Source organism: Carcharodon carcharias, chromosome 1 (genome assembly GCF_017639515.1).
Source record: "Carcharodon carcharias isolate sCarCar2 chromosome 1, sCarCar2.pri, whole genome shotgun sequence".
In the NCBI taxonomy this organism is placed as follows: Eukaryota; Metazoa; Chordata; class Chondrichthyes; order Lamniformes; family Lamnidae; genus Carcharodon; species Carcharodon carcharias.
The window spans coordinates 62434018-62450623 of NC_054467.1; the positions used below are offsets into that span (position 1 = coordinate 62434018).

Genomic DNA, 16606 nt, shown 5'->3' on the forward strand with positions numbered 1-16606 from the left:
AGCTCATAAAGGAAGCTTTGTAAAACATTTCAATAAGGTCTAAGAGAGGCCTGACTAAAAGTTTAAAATTGAGATGGATATTAGAGGTTAATTCATTAACGAACTTAAAATTACATAATAGCAAAAAGTTAAAAATCACAAATTTCACCTAAAACAATAAGATAAAATTATGGCTGAATATTCCCGGTCCTGTGTTGGCAGGAATGGAAGTCGGGGGGCAACCCGTCTACCATCTTAATGGGATGGTGAGCCTGGAGGTGGCCTGGGAAAATACCTTACTGGTCTGGCTCTCAGCAACTGCGGGCTAGGGAACCCCCATTTGGTTCAGACGTTGGGGTTCTGAAGCCTGCTGAAAATTCTAATGAATGCAATAGTTAATCTCATCAAAAAGAAATACAAAGTGGGAAAATGTACACAATGACTCTTTATTGATGAATCTTGCAAAAATAAAGACTGCCACTGGACAACAATATACTTGTAAAATAAACACAAAATAAACTGGTCCTAACAATAATGTACTTCTAGACATTTGTTCAGGTTAATAACACATTAAAACATTAATAATGGCCCACAACCAATAGCATTCAAAATCTTACATAACTCTAAAAAGACTCAGATACTGCACCAAGGTCCTATTTTGTCCAGAAGCAACTAAAAGCAAAATGTTAGAGACAATTACATGGTATGAAAGCAGCTCAGTAAATAACAATGAATAAACAGCTGATAGCCAGTGACTTAAACACGAGCAAAGCCTGATGAAAGAGTTTGGTCTACATGGCTGTATTACTAATTGTAAGTTACTAATGGTCTCATTATTTCAAGGATTATGCTCCAAAATTTATAATGCATTTAAAAAAAATCCCTTTACTGCATTTAATAGATGAACACAATACTGTCCAAAGGAACTGTGACTGAATTTATGAAGGATGCAAAGTAGTAATCCAACTGAAGTGTCCATTTTAATCGCACATTGTGACTTTAGAGGTCAAATGGATTTAGTTATCTGAGTTCTGAGACCGAAGCGCTCTATATCTGCACGTGTATAAATACACAAACACATATATATATATATAAAACAATAATATATAAAAATAAACATTTTTATTAGCCTTTACCAGTGCTACAGATGGCACACCATGTCAAAATAAATGCTTGTGACATAAAATTATGCAGGTCCTCATAGGATACGAGTTTAATAGCATAAAATGGAATAGAATTTTGGGTGCTTTATATTAGTTGATAACAAAGGAACTGATATTGGGCAGTTTGCAGCTATGAATTACTACAACTTATCCGCACATAATTTTGATTCATTGAATGAGATTCAGTTATATCATTATAGAACATAGAATTACATTAATACATTCAAAGAACAGCTTCCAGCAACTAGTTTGTAGTAGGTTACACCACTGAATGAAATATTTAGTGTTTCCCACATTCAATAACTGTTCAATAATAATGTCTATTTGGAATGTAATTTTGTCTTATCTGAATATGATAGTTTGACTGACTGAAGGGTACTGATGCAATTTGACTGGAGAACTTCTATCAGTTGCCTTGCCTACCCTCAATCCAGCAAGAAACTACTTAAAAATAGCTACCATTCCTCAATTCGATTAATGTCAAGCATTATGGTTTTAATGGGAGCAGACACTAACAGAGTTAATTTCTGCCCTTTATCCACCACAACAGCACTTAGACATACTATGGGGAATCCTCATGGGACAAAAGGCAAAAGCTTTGTGAATTTAACACAAAAGGAGGGCAGCTAATGTTGTAACATTAGATGTAAAGCCTAAGGGGGCAAATACCAATGTAACATTTGTTTCGTTTTAAGAAAAATAGGTCAGAAATATGAAAGAAAACACTTTTTTTGATAGCTGGACAGTATTTCAAAACCCAGATGGTACAATTGTTAATTATCCCATGTGTTGATTTAGTAATTTTTGTTGCTAAAAGAAAAATTATTCATACACCTTGAATAATTTGCTGCAGTCTTCTGCTCTTATTCAACAAATAATTCTTACATAAAAAGAAAATCAAACTAAAAGTGTCAGCTGTACTCTTAAGGCACTTAATCATGAACATCTTCAAAATAAAATAGATACATACATAAAATGCTTAAACATAAATCATCACTCAAACGGTTTGCTGAGGTTCTACATATACTTTTCATTGCATGGCATATATGCATTCATACAAAATAAAAGATTCCATTGATGTTATACAGGTATCTTTGATTGTCTTGTGAGCTGTAGAGCCTGTAAAAGAAAAAAAAATATTATTTCTTTAATTTAGAACCAAACAGAAAATCAGCGTGGTATATATTTCACAATGGAAATGTCTGTTGAAGTTTTTATATTACTGTCAGCCACAGTGGCAATCTTTTCTTTTAAAATTTGTTATTGGAAATACCAGAATTTCTTCGATTGTGCAGTTAACATTAACTTGCCTTTAACTTAGCATTCCAAAGCGCTTCACAGGAGGGCCATGCGACATAATTAAGAGAGTGAGCCAGATAAGATATTGGGCAGGATTTTGCCCTTGGCGGGGGTGCTTGGCAGGGTTGGTTGGGAAGCTGACTGCCACCTGTGATCGGCTCTGCACCGCAATTTTACGTGTTCGGGCCAATTAAGGCTTGCCCTGCGTGGATCGCGAGCAGCAGCACTCAGCGCGGCCTGTGTGGGCAGGGGGAGGACGGGGAGCCGGGCCGAGCTGCAGTTTGCTCATGTGCGAAAAAAAGCGTTTCAATATCCCTGTGTAAAAATAAAATGAAGAGAATAAAAACTTAATAAAACATGTCCCCTCAATGTCACATGAGCTGGGACATGTTTTTAATTCAAAAACAAAGTTTTTATTTAGTGCTTATTTGCATCCTGAGGTTTCCTAAAAAATGTAAAGACTGTTTGGCCTTTTCGTCTGCCCGCGGCTGTTAGGTTGGACGGGCAGCATAAATTTGAATTTAATTAGATTGTTAATGGTCTTAATAGGCCTTTTAATTATCTGCAGGCGCGCAGCCGACTCCGGCGCTTGCCTGCTGAATGAAATATTGCGAGACTGCGCGATGACATCAGGACGCACGCCCGGCATCATTTTACGCTCGGATGTACACCTGCATGACGAGCGTAATATTCTGCCCATTAGATCAGATGACCAAAAGCTTGGTGAAAGAAGTAGGTTTTACGGAATGTCTTAATGGAGGGCAGAGGGGTAGAGAGGCAGAGAGATTTAGGAAAGGAATATCAGAGCTTAGAGTCTAGGGAGCTGAAGGCATGACTTCCAATGGTAGACTGATGAAAATTGGGAATGCTCAAGAAGCTACAACTGGTGTAAGTGTAAAGATCTAGGTTGTAGGGTTGGAGGAGACAATTGGAGGATAGGGATGGGGTGAATCAATGGAGGGAATTGAAAACAAGGATAAGAATTGTAAAATCAAGGTGTTCCTTGAGCAGGAGTGAGGTGAGGTGAGAGTGACTGCTCTTGATATCAAGGCAACATTTGACTGAGTGTGGCATCAAGGAGCCTTAACAAAACTGGAGTCAATGGGAATCAGGGGGAAAACTCTGCTGGCTGGAGTCATACCTAGCATAAAGGAAGATGGTTGTGGTTGTTGGAGGTCAATCATCTCAGTTCCAGGACATCACTGCAGGAGTTCCTCAGGGTAGTGTCCTGGCCCAATTAGCTGCTTCATCAATGACCTTCCTTCCATCATAAGGTCAAAAGTGGGGATGTTCGCTGATGATGGCACAATCTTCCACACCATTCGCGACTCCTCAGATACTGCAGCAGTCCATGTCCAAATGCAGCAAGACCTGCATAATATCCAGGCTTCGGCTGACAGGAGGCAAGTAACATCCATTTCACACAAGTGCCAGGCAATGATGATCTCCAAATACAGAATTTAACTATTGCCCCTTGACATTCAATGGCATTATCATCGCTGAATCCCCCACTATCATCATCCTGGGGATAACTGTTGACCAGAAACTAAACTGAACTAGCCACATAAATACTGTGGCTACAAGGGCAGATCAGAGGCTAGGATTCTCTGGCAAGTAACTCACATCCCAACTCCTCAAAGCCTGTCCACCATCTACAAGGCACAAGTCAGGAGTGTGATGGAATACTCTCCACTTGTCTGGATGAGTGCAGCTCCAACAACACTCAAGCAGCTTGATACCATCCAGGACAAAGCAGCCGCTTGATTGGCACCCCTTCCACAAACATTCACTGAACAGTGGCAGCAGTGTGTACCACCTATAAGATGCACAGCAGAAACTCACCAAGGCTCCTTAGGCAGCACCTGCCAAACCCATGACCGCTACCATCTAGAAGGACAGGGCAGCAGATACATGGGAACACCATGACCTGCAAGTTCCCCTCCAAGCCACTCACCAACCTGACCTGGAAATATATCACTGTTCCTTCACTGTTGCTGGGTCAAAATCCTGGAACTCCCTTCCTAACGGCACTGTGGGTGTACCCATTCCACATGGACTGCAGCGATTCAAGAAGGCAGCTCACCACCAGCTTCTCAAAAGCAATTAAGGATGGGCAATAAATGCTGGCTTCACCAGCGATGCCTACATCCCATAAGTGGATTAAACAAAAGGAGTCTGTGTAGATCAGTGAGCACAGGGGAGATCAGGGAATGGGACTCGGTTTGAGTTAGGGCACGGACAGCAGAGTTTTGAATTGCTTCAAGTTTACAGAGGGAAGAACATGTGATACTGACCAGAAGTGCATTGGAATAATCAAATCTAGAGGCATATAAAATATGGATGAAGGTTCCAGCAGCAGATTAGCTAAAGCAAGGGTGGAGTCAGGTCATGTTACAGAGTTGGAAATAGGTGGTCTTAGTGATAGCATAGATATGTTGTAGAAAGTTCATTTCAGATCAAACATAATGCAAAATTGCTGAACAATCTGGTTCAACATCAGACATTTGTCAGGAAGGAGGATGGAGTCAGACAAGAGAATGGAGTTTGTGATGAGGACCATTATGCAATAAAAGTAATTATATGGAAGTCATAGGTTTTCCAACTTGTTATCTTTGTTTTATCTTTTAAAAATGTTTGAGGGAAGTGTAGAGGTTCACTGGTGAGATGAAAGTCTTCCCTAAAACAGCTATAAGGGTCTCAATTGAAATTATTTTGAGCAGCATCAACCCAGTTCCAACTGAGAAAAAACTGCCGAAAATTCAGGACTTGCTGATATTAGATTGATACTGCTGTGGAAGATGACCTCAAGATGGCTAATTTGGAAAACAGAGAATCTCCCATCAGTGTGACATGAGATACTCTTTGGAGTTTGAGGACTGTCATATCGATAGCATTCTAGACTTTCTGTCTGAAGGTTGTCAGTTTTTCGCCCCAGAACTTGAGTACATAATCAAGGTTGACACTTCAGTAGTGTACTGAGGGAGAGTTCTGTTGCTGGAAATGCTATGAATGAGATGTCATTGAGGTCTCACCTGTCTTTGAGGCATATAAAAGTTTCCATAGAATTACTTGAAGAATAATAGGGAGGTCTGCTGGTGTCTTGGCTAACATTTCTTCCACAATCAAACCAGATTAACTATGTATTTATCTAATTTGCTATATTCAAAATAGCACTACAGGGTTTCCAGATGAGATTAGAGGGGAATTAAGAAAGGAGGGGATTGCAATATTGGTCGAAGAAACAATCACCATTGTGCGAAGAGATGACACGCTAGAAGGATTGTTAAATGAAGCCATGTGGATTGAAGTGAGGAACAAAAAAGAGTAATCAAATGGCTGGGAGTGTACCATAGATTCCCAAATAGTCAAAAGGAGATAGAAGAGCAGATATATAAGGTTCTGAGAAGTTCTGAAACAATAGGGCAGTTCTAATAATAACTTCAACTACTCTAATATTACCCAGGACAAAATCAGTGTGTAGGGTAAAGGAAATTCAAAATTCTTAAAATGCCTTCAGGAAATCAGGAAAAGGAGCAATTCTGGACTGAGTTTTAGGGAATGCACCTGGGCAGGTGAAAGGGTATCAACGAGGGTACATTTTGGCAGTATTGTTCATAATTCAGTTTGATTTAGTGTAATTATGGAAAAGGATAAAGGTAGATCAGGAGTAAAAGTTTTCAACTGGGGAAAGGCCAGTTTTACTGTGCTGAGGTGTGACTGAGCAAATGTGGACTGGAAACATCTACTTGAAGCTAAGAACAGTGGGAGGCATTCAAGGAGATGATGGTGAGGATTCAGAACAAGTGAGTTCCCACAAAGAAAATGGGTAAGACCCCCAAATTTAGAGCCCTGGTTGTCAAGGAGCATACAGGTTAGGATATGGCACAAGACATGCATGATTCTTAATGAATATTTTCCATCGTCACAAAAGAGGGGAATGGTGCAGACATTGCAAAAGAGAAGGGGTGCAAAATATTGGATGGATTAAAGATAGAAGAGAGGAAATGTTAAGGAGTTTAGCATCTTTGAGAGTAGATAAATCACTATCCCAGATGAAATGCATCCTAGGGCATTAAGAGAAGCAAGGGAGAAAATGGTGGAGGGTCTGACCATCATTTTCCAATGCTTTCTGGCTAGACGCATGGTGTCAAAGGATTGGAGGATGGTGAATGTCTATCATTGTTTAAAATAAGAGATAAACTGTAATTAAAGGCTAATCAGCCTAACCTGTGAAGTGGACAAAGAATTGAAATAAATTCTGAGGTACAGTACTGAACGTCATTTAGAAAGGCATGAATTTATCAAGGACAGTCAGCATAGATCTGTTAAGGGATGGTCACGTCTGACTAACTTTTTTGAGGAATTAACAAATAGGATCGATGCGGATAGTGTGTTTGATGTATACATGGGTTCTAGCAAGGCTTTTGACAAGGTCCCACATGGCAGATTGGCCAGAAAAGTACGGTAAAAGTCGAAGGGATCCAAGGGAATGTGACTCAGTAGGCAGGAAGCAAAGTGTAATGTTTAAGAGGTGTTTTTGTGACTGAGAGGTTGTTTCCAGTGAAAGTCTGGATGGTTTAGTACTAGATTCCTTGCTTTTCATGGAATGTATTAATGATTTAGGCTTAAATGTTAGGAGCATGATTAAGGAGCCTGCAGATGATATAACAATTGACCATTTGGTTAAGAATGAGGAAGAAAGCTGTGGAAAGCAGGAAGATATCAATGGACTGGTCAGGTGGGCAGAAAAGTGGCAAATGGAATTCAATCCAAAGAAGTGTGAAGTATTGATTTTGGGAGGGCAAAAAAGGCAAGGGAACACACAAAAAATGGTACGATACTGAAGTATAGAGCAAGAGAGGGACCATGGAGTGCATGCCCACAGATCCCTGAAAGAGGACAGGTAGATAAGGGAGCTTAGAGGGCTTACGAGATAAATTCTATGGCTTGGCTAATAAAGTAAGAGCAGGAAGATTTTGCCAGTAGTTAGGCAACAGCTAGGGTACAATGTACAGGACTACATTACAGGAGAATGTGATCACACTAAAGAGGGTACAGAGTGAATTTATGAGGATATTGCCTGGACTGGAATATTTTAGGTATAAGCAATGTTGGGTTGTTCACTTTGGAACAGTAGAGGTTGAGGAGAGATTTACCTGAGAGAAGCATCAGAGGGTGTTCAGGATATTTTTTTTCGTCTAGAAGGTGATGGGAGCCTGGAACTCTCTGTCTGAAAGGTAAGTAGAGGCATAAAGCCTCAGTGCATTGGAGCAAGAGCTGGAAAATGGGATTAGGTTGGGTAGCGCAGAGACAGCTATTAGTTTTCTAGATGATTTCTATGAAAATTCCATCTCAGCTCTGCATTTTCCTTTTTTAACACAACTAAATTCAGAAATTTTGTTATGTGAGGAATACACATGCTTATTTGTAACCTCACAATTTGGGGCGCAATGTATTGATGCACCAACATGCTAATGTTATTACTGAAAAGTAATAAAAATAGTTGTAACAAAAGTTTCAGCAAGGCATGTATGATAAAAAGCTTCCTAGGCTACATTCAGAATAAAAGTGAACTTCCACTAGCAGTGACTTATTGACAAAAGACGTAGATTGTAGCAGTTTTACTCAGCTGTGCATAAGCAAATACACAACCTTTTGGACTAGTCTAAAATTAAGATTAAGGTGTTGCTAGAGTTCAAAGCTAAGCATAAGGAGGCAACAGTCAAATATATTCCTACATTCCAATAGTGACTGCACTTCAAAAGTATCTGATTTGGCTGTAAAGTGCTTCGGGGCATCCTGTGGTCATGAAAGGCTCTTAATAATTGTATCTTTCTTTCTTCATTTAAATATTCAAAGTTTAGGAGTCTGGGAACCTTGGATGGAGAAATTCCTTGATAAATTAAAGATTGTTTAAGAAATAGTGTGCAGAATAACAAGTATAGTAGTGTACTTTGGAAATTAAGGTGTAATTACTTTAATGTATGTTTGAATTTAGATAGCTGATTTAATCCAAGAGATTATGTATCATAGATTTCACTGTACTATATCACATAATCAAATCAAATGCTCACAGATTAATAAAACTGCTAATCAAGTTAGTTTTAAACTTACCATAAATTTGTAAAGGAAAGTCAATTTCAGGCCACTCCTGTGCATGTTTCAATTCTTTGAACGTAGTTTCTTCATGTTTTTCAAATTTAACCAAATTTTTCCCGAGTTCATTATTTGCTCTGACTTCAAATGGAACTCTTAAATCTGCTCAATTCTAAAGCTGCTTCCAAACAACTCGGTTTATTTTCACATGCCAAATATTTTTGTTCCCACTGATAATTTTCAAATTCAATTATGCCCAAGTCACCTTAAGATTTGATTATTACTGTCATATCTGGAGAGATTCTTAGAGAACTTATCTCACAATTCTGGTTTGAAAACGTGAAAAAGGTTATTGTCTTACGAACAATTCTTCATCACTTTTAGGATGGTTTTAATGGAGCCTGGAAGAGCGGGAATCATGGCGGGCAGTTGACTTAAATAGGCAGGAGCTAAAATCTTGATTTCCTGATAGCATGTTGAGATGCAGAGATTAAGACTATGGCATTGCAGTAGAAGGTCCAGCCTCACCTTGTCTGGTGGCGGCTTCCTATTTTCAATAAGTTTGCATTCCACAAACACTCATTATCTTAAAACATTTTTCAAATTAAGTCGTATCTTCAAGAATAAGTCAGTAGTGCATGGGGAACTCGTAGCACCGGTTTCACGATTGTTTAAAGGTGGCATGCACCAGTTGAGTTTGTTCATTTTGATCGAGATGAGTGGCTGTTTTTGAGGAAATCTGTGGGGAAGCAGAAAACTGCCAGTTTAACTGGAGGGTCAGGAGAGGCAAGGGTGAATTGGGAGTGAGTGGAGGTGAGGGATAGAAGTTGGGTTCGGCCGTCAAAGGGAACAGAAAGTAGTCGGTTGGAGGTGGGGGGTGATGTCTGGCTATTGAAGTGCACTAGGAGGGGGAAATCAGTAAAGAAATGCGAAATGATGGACCTAAAGTACAGTTACTCTACTGTCCATTGTCAGGTCCGGGTGTTGACATAAGGAGGGTGTCTGTCATGGGTCCACAATAATGGGGGAGAGTGGGTCAATGCAGTATGAGGGCAGGGCTAGTCAGAAGTAGGGATAAAGGACGGTCTCAGAGGCAGAGTCAAGCGATTGCATGGACACGTCAAGGGTGATATGGGGATAGAGTCTTGGATCAGAGGAGGAATGTTAATGGTGATGGGGGTAGGGTCAAGGGACAGAGACCACTGTCACTGTCATAGGGTCAAGGGTGATGGTGGGTGGTTCAAGGGTAGCAGAAGGAAAGCTCACAGTTATTTTCGGAAGGTCAAGGATGATGGGCTCAATCTAGAAAATGATGGGTTTCAGGTGGAGGGCGGTTATTGTTCTGTTGCAGGCCATTGCTGCGAATTGAGTTTCCAGAAATCCAAGTCCAGGTGGGGAGGGGTTTTAGGTCTGGCCCATAACAGAATTTGAAAATTGCATTGTTCTGCAGATGCATGGATGAAAGCTATGAACACAGAGATGCTCATATCATAGCCTTCTTCACACAGTTAACTTGATAGATTCACTATGGGTTTGGTACACTCAATATTCTTGCATTCTCTGGAGCAGGAGGAGAGGATGTGACAAAGAAGGGCTGTCGCTGAGGCTGCAAAGCCAGCAACAAGCAGTATCAGAGGTCAAGGCTGGTCAGGAGACAGGCATCCAGGGAAGGTATTGTAGAAGACAGGCACTGGTGCACTGGTGCACTGGTGCATCATCTCATCTTCAGGACAAGAACTATCTGCAAATGTCTGAAAGGCAATGCCAGAGATGGCTAAGGCTGTCCCGGGAAGCAGTCACAGAGATATGTGGGATCATGCAGCAAGGCCTGCAGCCACATGGGATTTGGTGGGAACTCTATGCCAGTGGCCTCAAGGTGACTGTGGCACTCACTCTTTTCACCAACAGCTATTTCCAGGGTTCCACCAGTGACATGTGTGGCATTTCACAGGCTGTCACACTCAGGTGCATAAAGGAGGTGACCAATGCCCTCTTCCATTGTATGAATGAATTCATCAATTGCTCCACTGATGAAGACAGCCAGGCAGCAAGGACAATTGGCTTCGAGGCCATCGCTCGTTTCCCTAGAATGCAAAGGGTTATCAACTGCACTCATGTGGCTATTAGAGCTCCCTGGGACCTGCCAGCAGTATATGTGAATCACAAGGGCTTTTACTCTTTGAATGTGCAACTGATCTGCACCAGAAGGCAAAGAATCTTGCGAGGCTGTGCTCGTTTTCCAGCAAGTTCTCATGACTCATATATTTTGTTCAATTCAAAGGTCCCAGAGTTTTTTAAGGCTCTGGCCCAGGCTGATGGGTTGGATCCTGGGTGACAAGGATCTAGGCTTGGTCAATGACATCAGTGAGACATCCCCACAACGCAGTGGAAGAACGGTTCAATGCAACTCATGCCTCCAACAGAGTGGCGAGCGGAAAACTAGAGACTAACATGAGCATTCAATAAATGCTGAACAAACACACATCATTTTCCCCCAATGAAGAAAATGTCCCTAACTCCTCTGTAGTCATCAATGTGTACATTTAGATCTCTGACTGAGCTAGTCCCAAGAAATGACGATATTGCACACATGACTAAAGTGAAACCAATATAATGTGCAATATTCACAAAAGATAAATTGAACTTTTTCAGAACACCCATATTACCTTTGTGCTCTCAAAGGCTAAAGCTTTCTCTTATGGCCACTACATCTTGGTGCAGCCCCAACACCAGCAGCTGAGTTGGATACAGTCTGCTCAGTAAGCTGTTGCTTTTGCCTTTGATGACCGTGGTGATGACTGCATTTCTTGAGGCCCAAGGCCTTTGGGGGGCTCTTGCACTGGTGTTGGGGCATTCTCCTAGGCCCTGCCTACTGTAGGCAATGGGGGTCAACGGCGGAGGAGAAGGTGCTCACCCTGGTGATGCTCTGAGAGGAAGCTCCTGGGATGGCAGACACATGCTCCTGCCCCCTCTCTGTCAGTGATAGCACCTCCCTGAGAAGGTGCTGGAGGGAGGTCAAGGTGCCTCATCCCCTTCTTGACTAGGCACTACTGTATGGAGCCCTTGCTAGAGTGCTGGAATGCAGGTCAGAGCACATATGGGTTGCTTTCCGTGGCAGCATACAAAGCTGTGCATGACCTCTGGCATCTCTGCCGCACATTCCCCTAACTTTTGCTGTATGTCAAGCAGTCTTATTGTGGCCACATCTAGAGGCTCATCATTAGTGTGGGGGTCAGCAGGGACTTGGTCCCCAGCAGTCTTCCGAGTGTCAGGGATCCGGCCTTCACATCCTCAATCAGCTGCTGGGATGCATGTGCAATGTGCTCACCAGATTGTGATCCTGATTCTAAACATGACTCCTCTTGACCCACATGGGTGTAACTGTACTGTGAGGTTGTGGAAGAGGCAGGTGACAGTGCATCCTCTGGGTCAGTGGTCTCCTTGTCCTCAGAGGTGGACTCTTCAGGCTCCTGCCATTGCTGTGGCTTAAGCTTGGGTTGTGAGGACTTATAGTGGACAGAAAAACTGACCACATTAAAGATCAGCATTGTCTATGAGCACAAGACATTTCATCGCGTGACCCCTGTGTGCCCAAGTGCCAGCAACAGGTTAGATACATTCTCACTCTTATGCCTGGCCATTCCAGCCTCGCTGATGCTATTGCTCAGCCTCCCTCCTCTCCTGCAATCTGTATTGCCACTTCCTCTGAAGGGGTGAGCGGCCTCAATTCCGGCACTCTACTGAGGGTCCTTGCCCACTCTCTCACATTATGCGTCTGCTTCTCCTGTAGAATTGCATGCAATGTATCCCCATCACACATACTGGCCCCTCAGTGGTATGTTGGATCCAAGCACTCACAGAAGCCAAACTGCCATATGTTTTGGCCTCAATTGCCAAGCGGTACTGAGGCTACTCACGTATTCACCTGGCTGGCCTAGCTGCCCCCTTGAAAAGATAAATTACTTGATGACCCCAGAAGAGACCCTTTGTTAATAGATGACTGTGCCACTTACCATGATGGAATGGAACAGGTCATTCATCCTTTTCCTGCACTGGATCCAGGTTCTTTCAAAGACCCCACAGTTGCTCATCTCCTCTGTGATCTCCATCCAGGCCCCCTTGGTCAGGCAGGAGGGTATTTTATTGCTGTCTGTGGGCAAGAGTGCCTCCCACCGTTCCTTGATGACCAGGAGGAGAATCTGCAGGGAGGCATCGCTAAACTGTGGGACCGGTCTGTGTCTGGTCTCAGACATGTGTGCAGTTGAAAGTCTTTGATGTGATGGGAGTGGGGAGCGGAGGCAGGTGCCAGGACACAGAAGAATAACAACAAGGGCATTGATGGGGGAAGAAGTTTGAGGAGGGGTGAGAGTAATGACAGGTTGCAGCAAGAAAAGGGACAAAGTTTTGATAGAGTGAGCAGGAATATTGTAGCCGTTATGCAGCCTCCCTGATTGTCCAGGAGGCTCTTTTATAGCTCACCTGTACTTGCTGCATTGTCAGCTGATGGCAGGATCCACCAATAAGTAACCCAGCATCGTACAACTACATGTGTACCAGCACTTTCAGTTTTAATTTGAATCGCGTGGGAGTCGGCTCCTGACATGAAAGCTGAAAGGGCGCTTACTTCTAGCTCTGCTGTCTGAAATGCTGCACCACTGATTGGATACCCTCCTAGTCTCCAATATGGCAATCTTTTTGGTCATTTGCTACTTTATTGGCTATGGTCAATCTGTCTCTGAACTTTTCCCTTCTGTTGCTTCTAAGCTCTAATTATGCCAAGTTCCTGGCTATTCTTCCTGCTGATTGTGCTAAAATTAAGGCACATCACATCATTCCCCAATCAGTACATGAAATCCATGAAACTTGGAAGGAAACAGAAAGGTTTCAAAAAATGACTAAAACTGTAATCAGATTTGGGGTATGTTACATAAGACCAAGTAGAAGAGAATTTAAACCATCTAAACTGCAAGAAAGTAAAACAAAGCAAAAGAAGGTAAATGTATACAGCAGTTTTTCTCAAAAAATAAATCACTAATAACCTCGCCAAAAAATGGTTCTAATTGTTTCAGATTACTTATTTGGCTTGGCAGGCCTTACTTTTTGACGAGTGATCATCCAGTTTTTCACTGTTCCAACTAATAGGCCACCTAGCAGAATCTGGGTGGGATGATAGATGAGCAATGGAACAGAGATGAGGGATAAATGTTCATACCCTGAAAACACTATCTTCAACAATGGGATTCCTGTTAATAGAAAACAAAGATACAAAGAAAGTTGGTTAAAAACATTTTTGTTTCCAATTTTTTGAAATACTTTGCAAATTTTGGGTTCTTAATCCAAGGGAAAATATTAAAGACAGTCTCTCTTTGTTCCAGTTTTATATTGACTATATGTGAAAATGAGGGAGGCAATTTTCATCCCCCTACTTGAGAGGAAAATGATGGCAATGCAATCAAAATTGCAGCATAGTGCCTACCACGTTTTCCCATTGATATCCATCTTGTCAATTAAATGCAGCTTTGAAGTTAGTGGCCCAGGTGCTGGCCAGAAACAGGCAGCAGCCTCACTAGTCCTTGTAAAATGAGGCTGTATGAAGACAGCAAGATCCTAATGCAACATTAAAGTACCAATCGGACAGGGTGTTTTGCACAAGTTCTACCCATTGGTGGTTGATATTGAGCAATCTAAGTAACAGTCCTTAAGTGAGCTGCTGCAGGCTGTTCAAAATAAGTTTTTTAAGAGGGCTTATGAAAGAGCAGTATTAACGCCCCTCCTGGTCCCAGAAAAATTGCCCTCTCCCCTCCTTTGACTGAACCTTCAAGCTCTCCCCTGGGATTGCTTCCCTTCCCTTTAACTTATCTGAACCAGCTGAGATCTGTGCGGAAGCCACTAGATACCCTGACCCGCCGATTGACGGGTCCAAAACGGTTACCAGCCCGCTGATGGAATGCTAATAAAATCCAACCATATAAATGGTGCTAGCCTCAGACTACTTCTATTGGGCTTGTGTTGCTCACTCAGCAACTGATGTAAGTGGTCACTTGAAAATCTACCCCAAAGTTTTTATTAACAATTTCACAGCTTCTACAAGCAGCTTTGAGACTTTATGGGTGATCTTTTGAAGGCAATGACCTTTTTGGAGAATACCGCAGGTAAAGCAATGGTCTCTGATACTAGAAAATTTTTAGTAACAGTTAAAAAGTATGTAACACTATTGATTTACTGCAAAGACTTACAAAAATATTTAATTTAATTTAAAGGATAAAATACAATTTGCAAACAGTGAAGTGCCAACTTCCATTTTTAAGTTATAAAGTTATATATTTTGAAATACAGCATGTGTATACTCCTTGCTTGTGGTTTATCACTGGATTTACTAACTTTCATCCCTCATTGTATGCTTAGGTCCACTGAATGAATGGCAAGTTAGATTCAAGGCATGGGCATCAAGTAGCATAAATGACATTGCAAGTGTACAGGAAAACAAATCATATCAAAACATAACATAATCATAAAACAATGCAAGTACCATGTTTCAATCAATCAGTGAAAATTACAGAGCTTACAGTTGCATGCTAAAGGGAGCTTCAAGATAGTACACAAGTTGAAGACTTTTGGTGATCAGATTTCAACAGTAATGAATATACTTTAACATGTCAGAAGTCTGATACTGTGGCACTTCTTTTGACGGAGCCTCAATGAGCTTTCATGATGACATATGGCCAAGTAAGATAGTGCACTATCTATGCATTTACAAGGCCACTGAGCTGCCACCCTGCAAATGTTTATAAAAAATTAATCAAATGTTTCTGAAATACAATACACTGTCTGTAAAGCAGGTGGAAGGTATGTACTTTAAATGGATTTTTCATTGCTAATGTAATTTCTAGCAAGAGCATTTTTACCATCGGACAAGTACCGTGTGTGGACTGATATAGAGCACTTTCTCAGCACATTACTACTCAATGCAAACACTTGGGAAATCACTAATGCACGACGTGTAATATTTCTATGTCATGCATGGTTCACTCTTCCAAAAGTCACTGAACAGAAGCTGACAATGCAGGATATTCCATAAGGAGCACTTTCAAAGGACATCCGTTAGCAATCTTTTGCCTGAATGTAACATTCTGTGGGATGACAAAGTAAGCACACAGCGGGAGTTTATTTTTCTACTCCTTGCTGTTAACATTTATGCCCATTACTCTACACCTGCATATCTACCAATTTATCCCTTTTTACTGTAAATGATACAGCAATAATTGCTATAATCTTGCTTTGGGGTAAAATGTCTCAAATATGGGAAACTGATTTAAAAATGACTAAAGAATTGTGGAATCTATTGAAAATAGAACTAGCAAGGTCGATTTAAATAACATACTGTAAATAGCATGCAAACTGATAATTTAACACTGTTTGAAGTATGAACTGAATTAAATCAGGATAAAAGTAGAATGACTGGAATTTTGTGGATGTTATGATGGTGAACCTGTCAGCATTTGCCTTCAATACTCTGAAATTGACAGAAACGTCTGGTGTCTGCACATGCGCAGAAATCCAGGAGTTGCTGCCAGTGACTCATTACTCCACAAAGTGTGCTGTTGAAATCTTCAGATAGAAATCTTAGAAATCATTTGAATTGATGTGAACTTTCACTTTTTACGTTATTAGTTTTGCTGTAAAAACCTTTAAAAATGTTATGCTTTGTTGAATAAGATGCAATTGTGATTTTAATGGCTTGCTAAGTTATAATTACTTTTGAATCACCTCTCCAGCCCTGAAAAACTAATAGTATATTTATGGAATGTCAATTTTTAAAAATTCCATAGATTAAGATTAACTCTTCTTAAAATTTATGATATATCAGCGAATACCTTATTCCCATGTGCATGTTCTAATCTTTATTTCACTCTCTGTAAAATGATTAAAAAGTGAAAGATAATTAGTGCTTTTTATTTCCTAGCTTGTTACCCGTGAGAAGTCTCCAATGTGATTTGCTGTCTACCCTGCTTGATATATTACTTTAGCTAGATGCTTAGCTATGTTATGGTTGGAAGCCAGAATGAAAT

The 16606-nt window shown here is 41.0% G+C and overlaps 1 protein-coding gene across 2 annotated transcripts in view; it reads right to left on the reverse strand.

Moving 5' to 3' along the window:
- Nucleotides 1-406: 406 nt before the first annotated feature.
- Nucleotides 407-16606, reverse strand: part of slc10a7 (solute carrier family 10 member 7) — a 320006-nt gene continuing 303806 nt past the window's right edge. The window contains exons 11-12 of one of the 2 annotated variants that reach the window (XM_041189742.1): nt 13635-13780; nt 407-2261 (exon numbers count right to left, since the gene is read on the reverse strand). In XM_041189742.1, the coding sequence (XP_041045676.1) occupies nt 2223-2261; nt 13635-13780 (185 nt within the window). In that variant the 3' untranslated portion in view covers nt 407-2222. Of the gene's footprint in view, nt 2262-13634; nt 13781-16606 lie in introns of those variants that run through there. The other variant, XM_041189751.1, reaches the window with a different exon arrangement.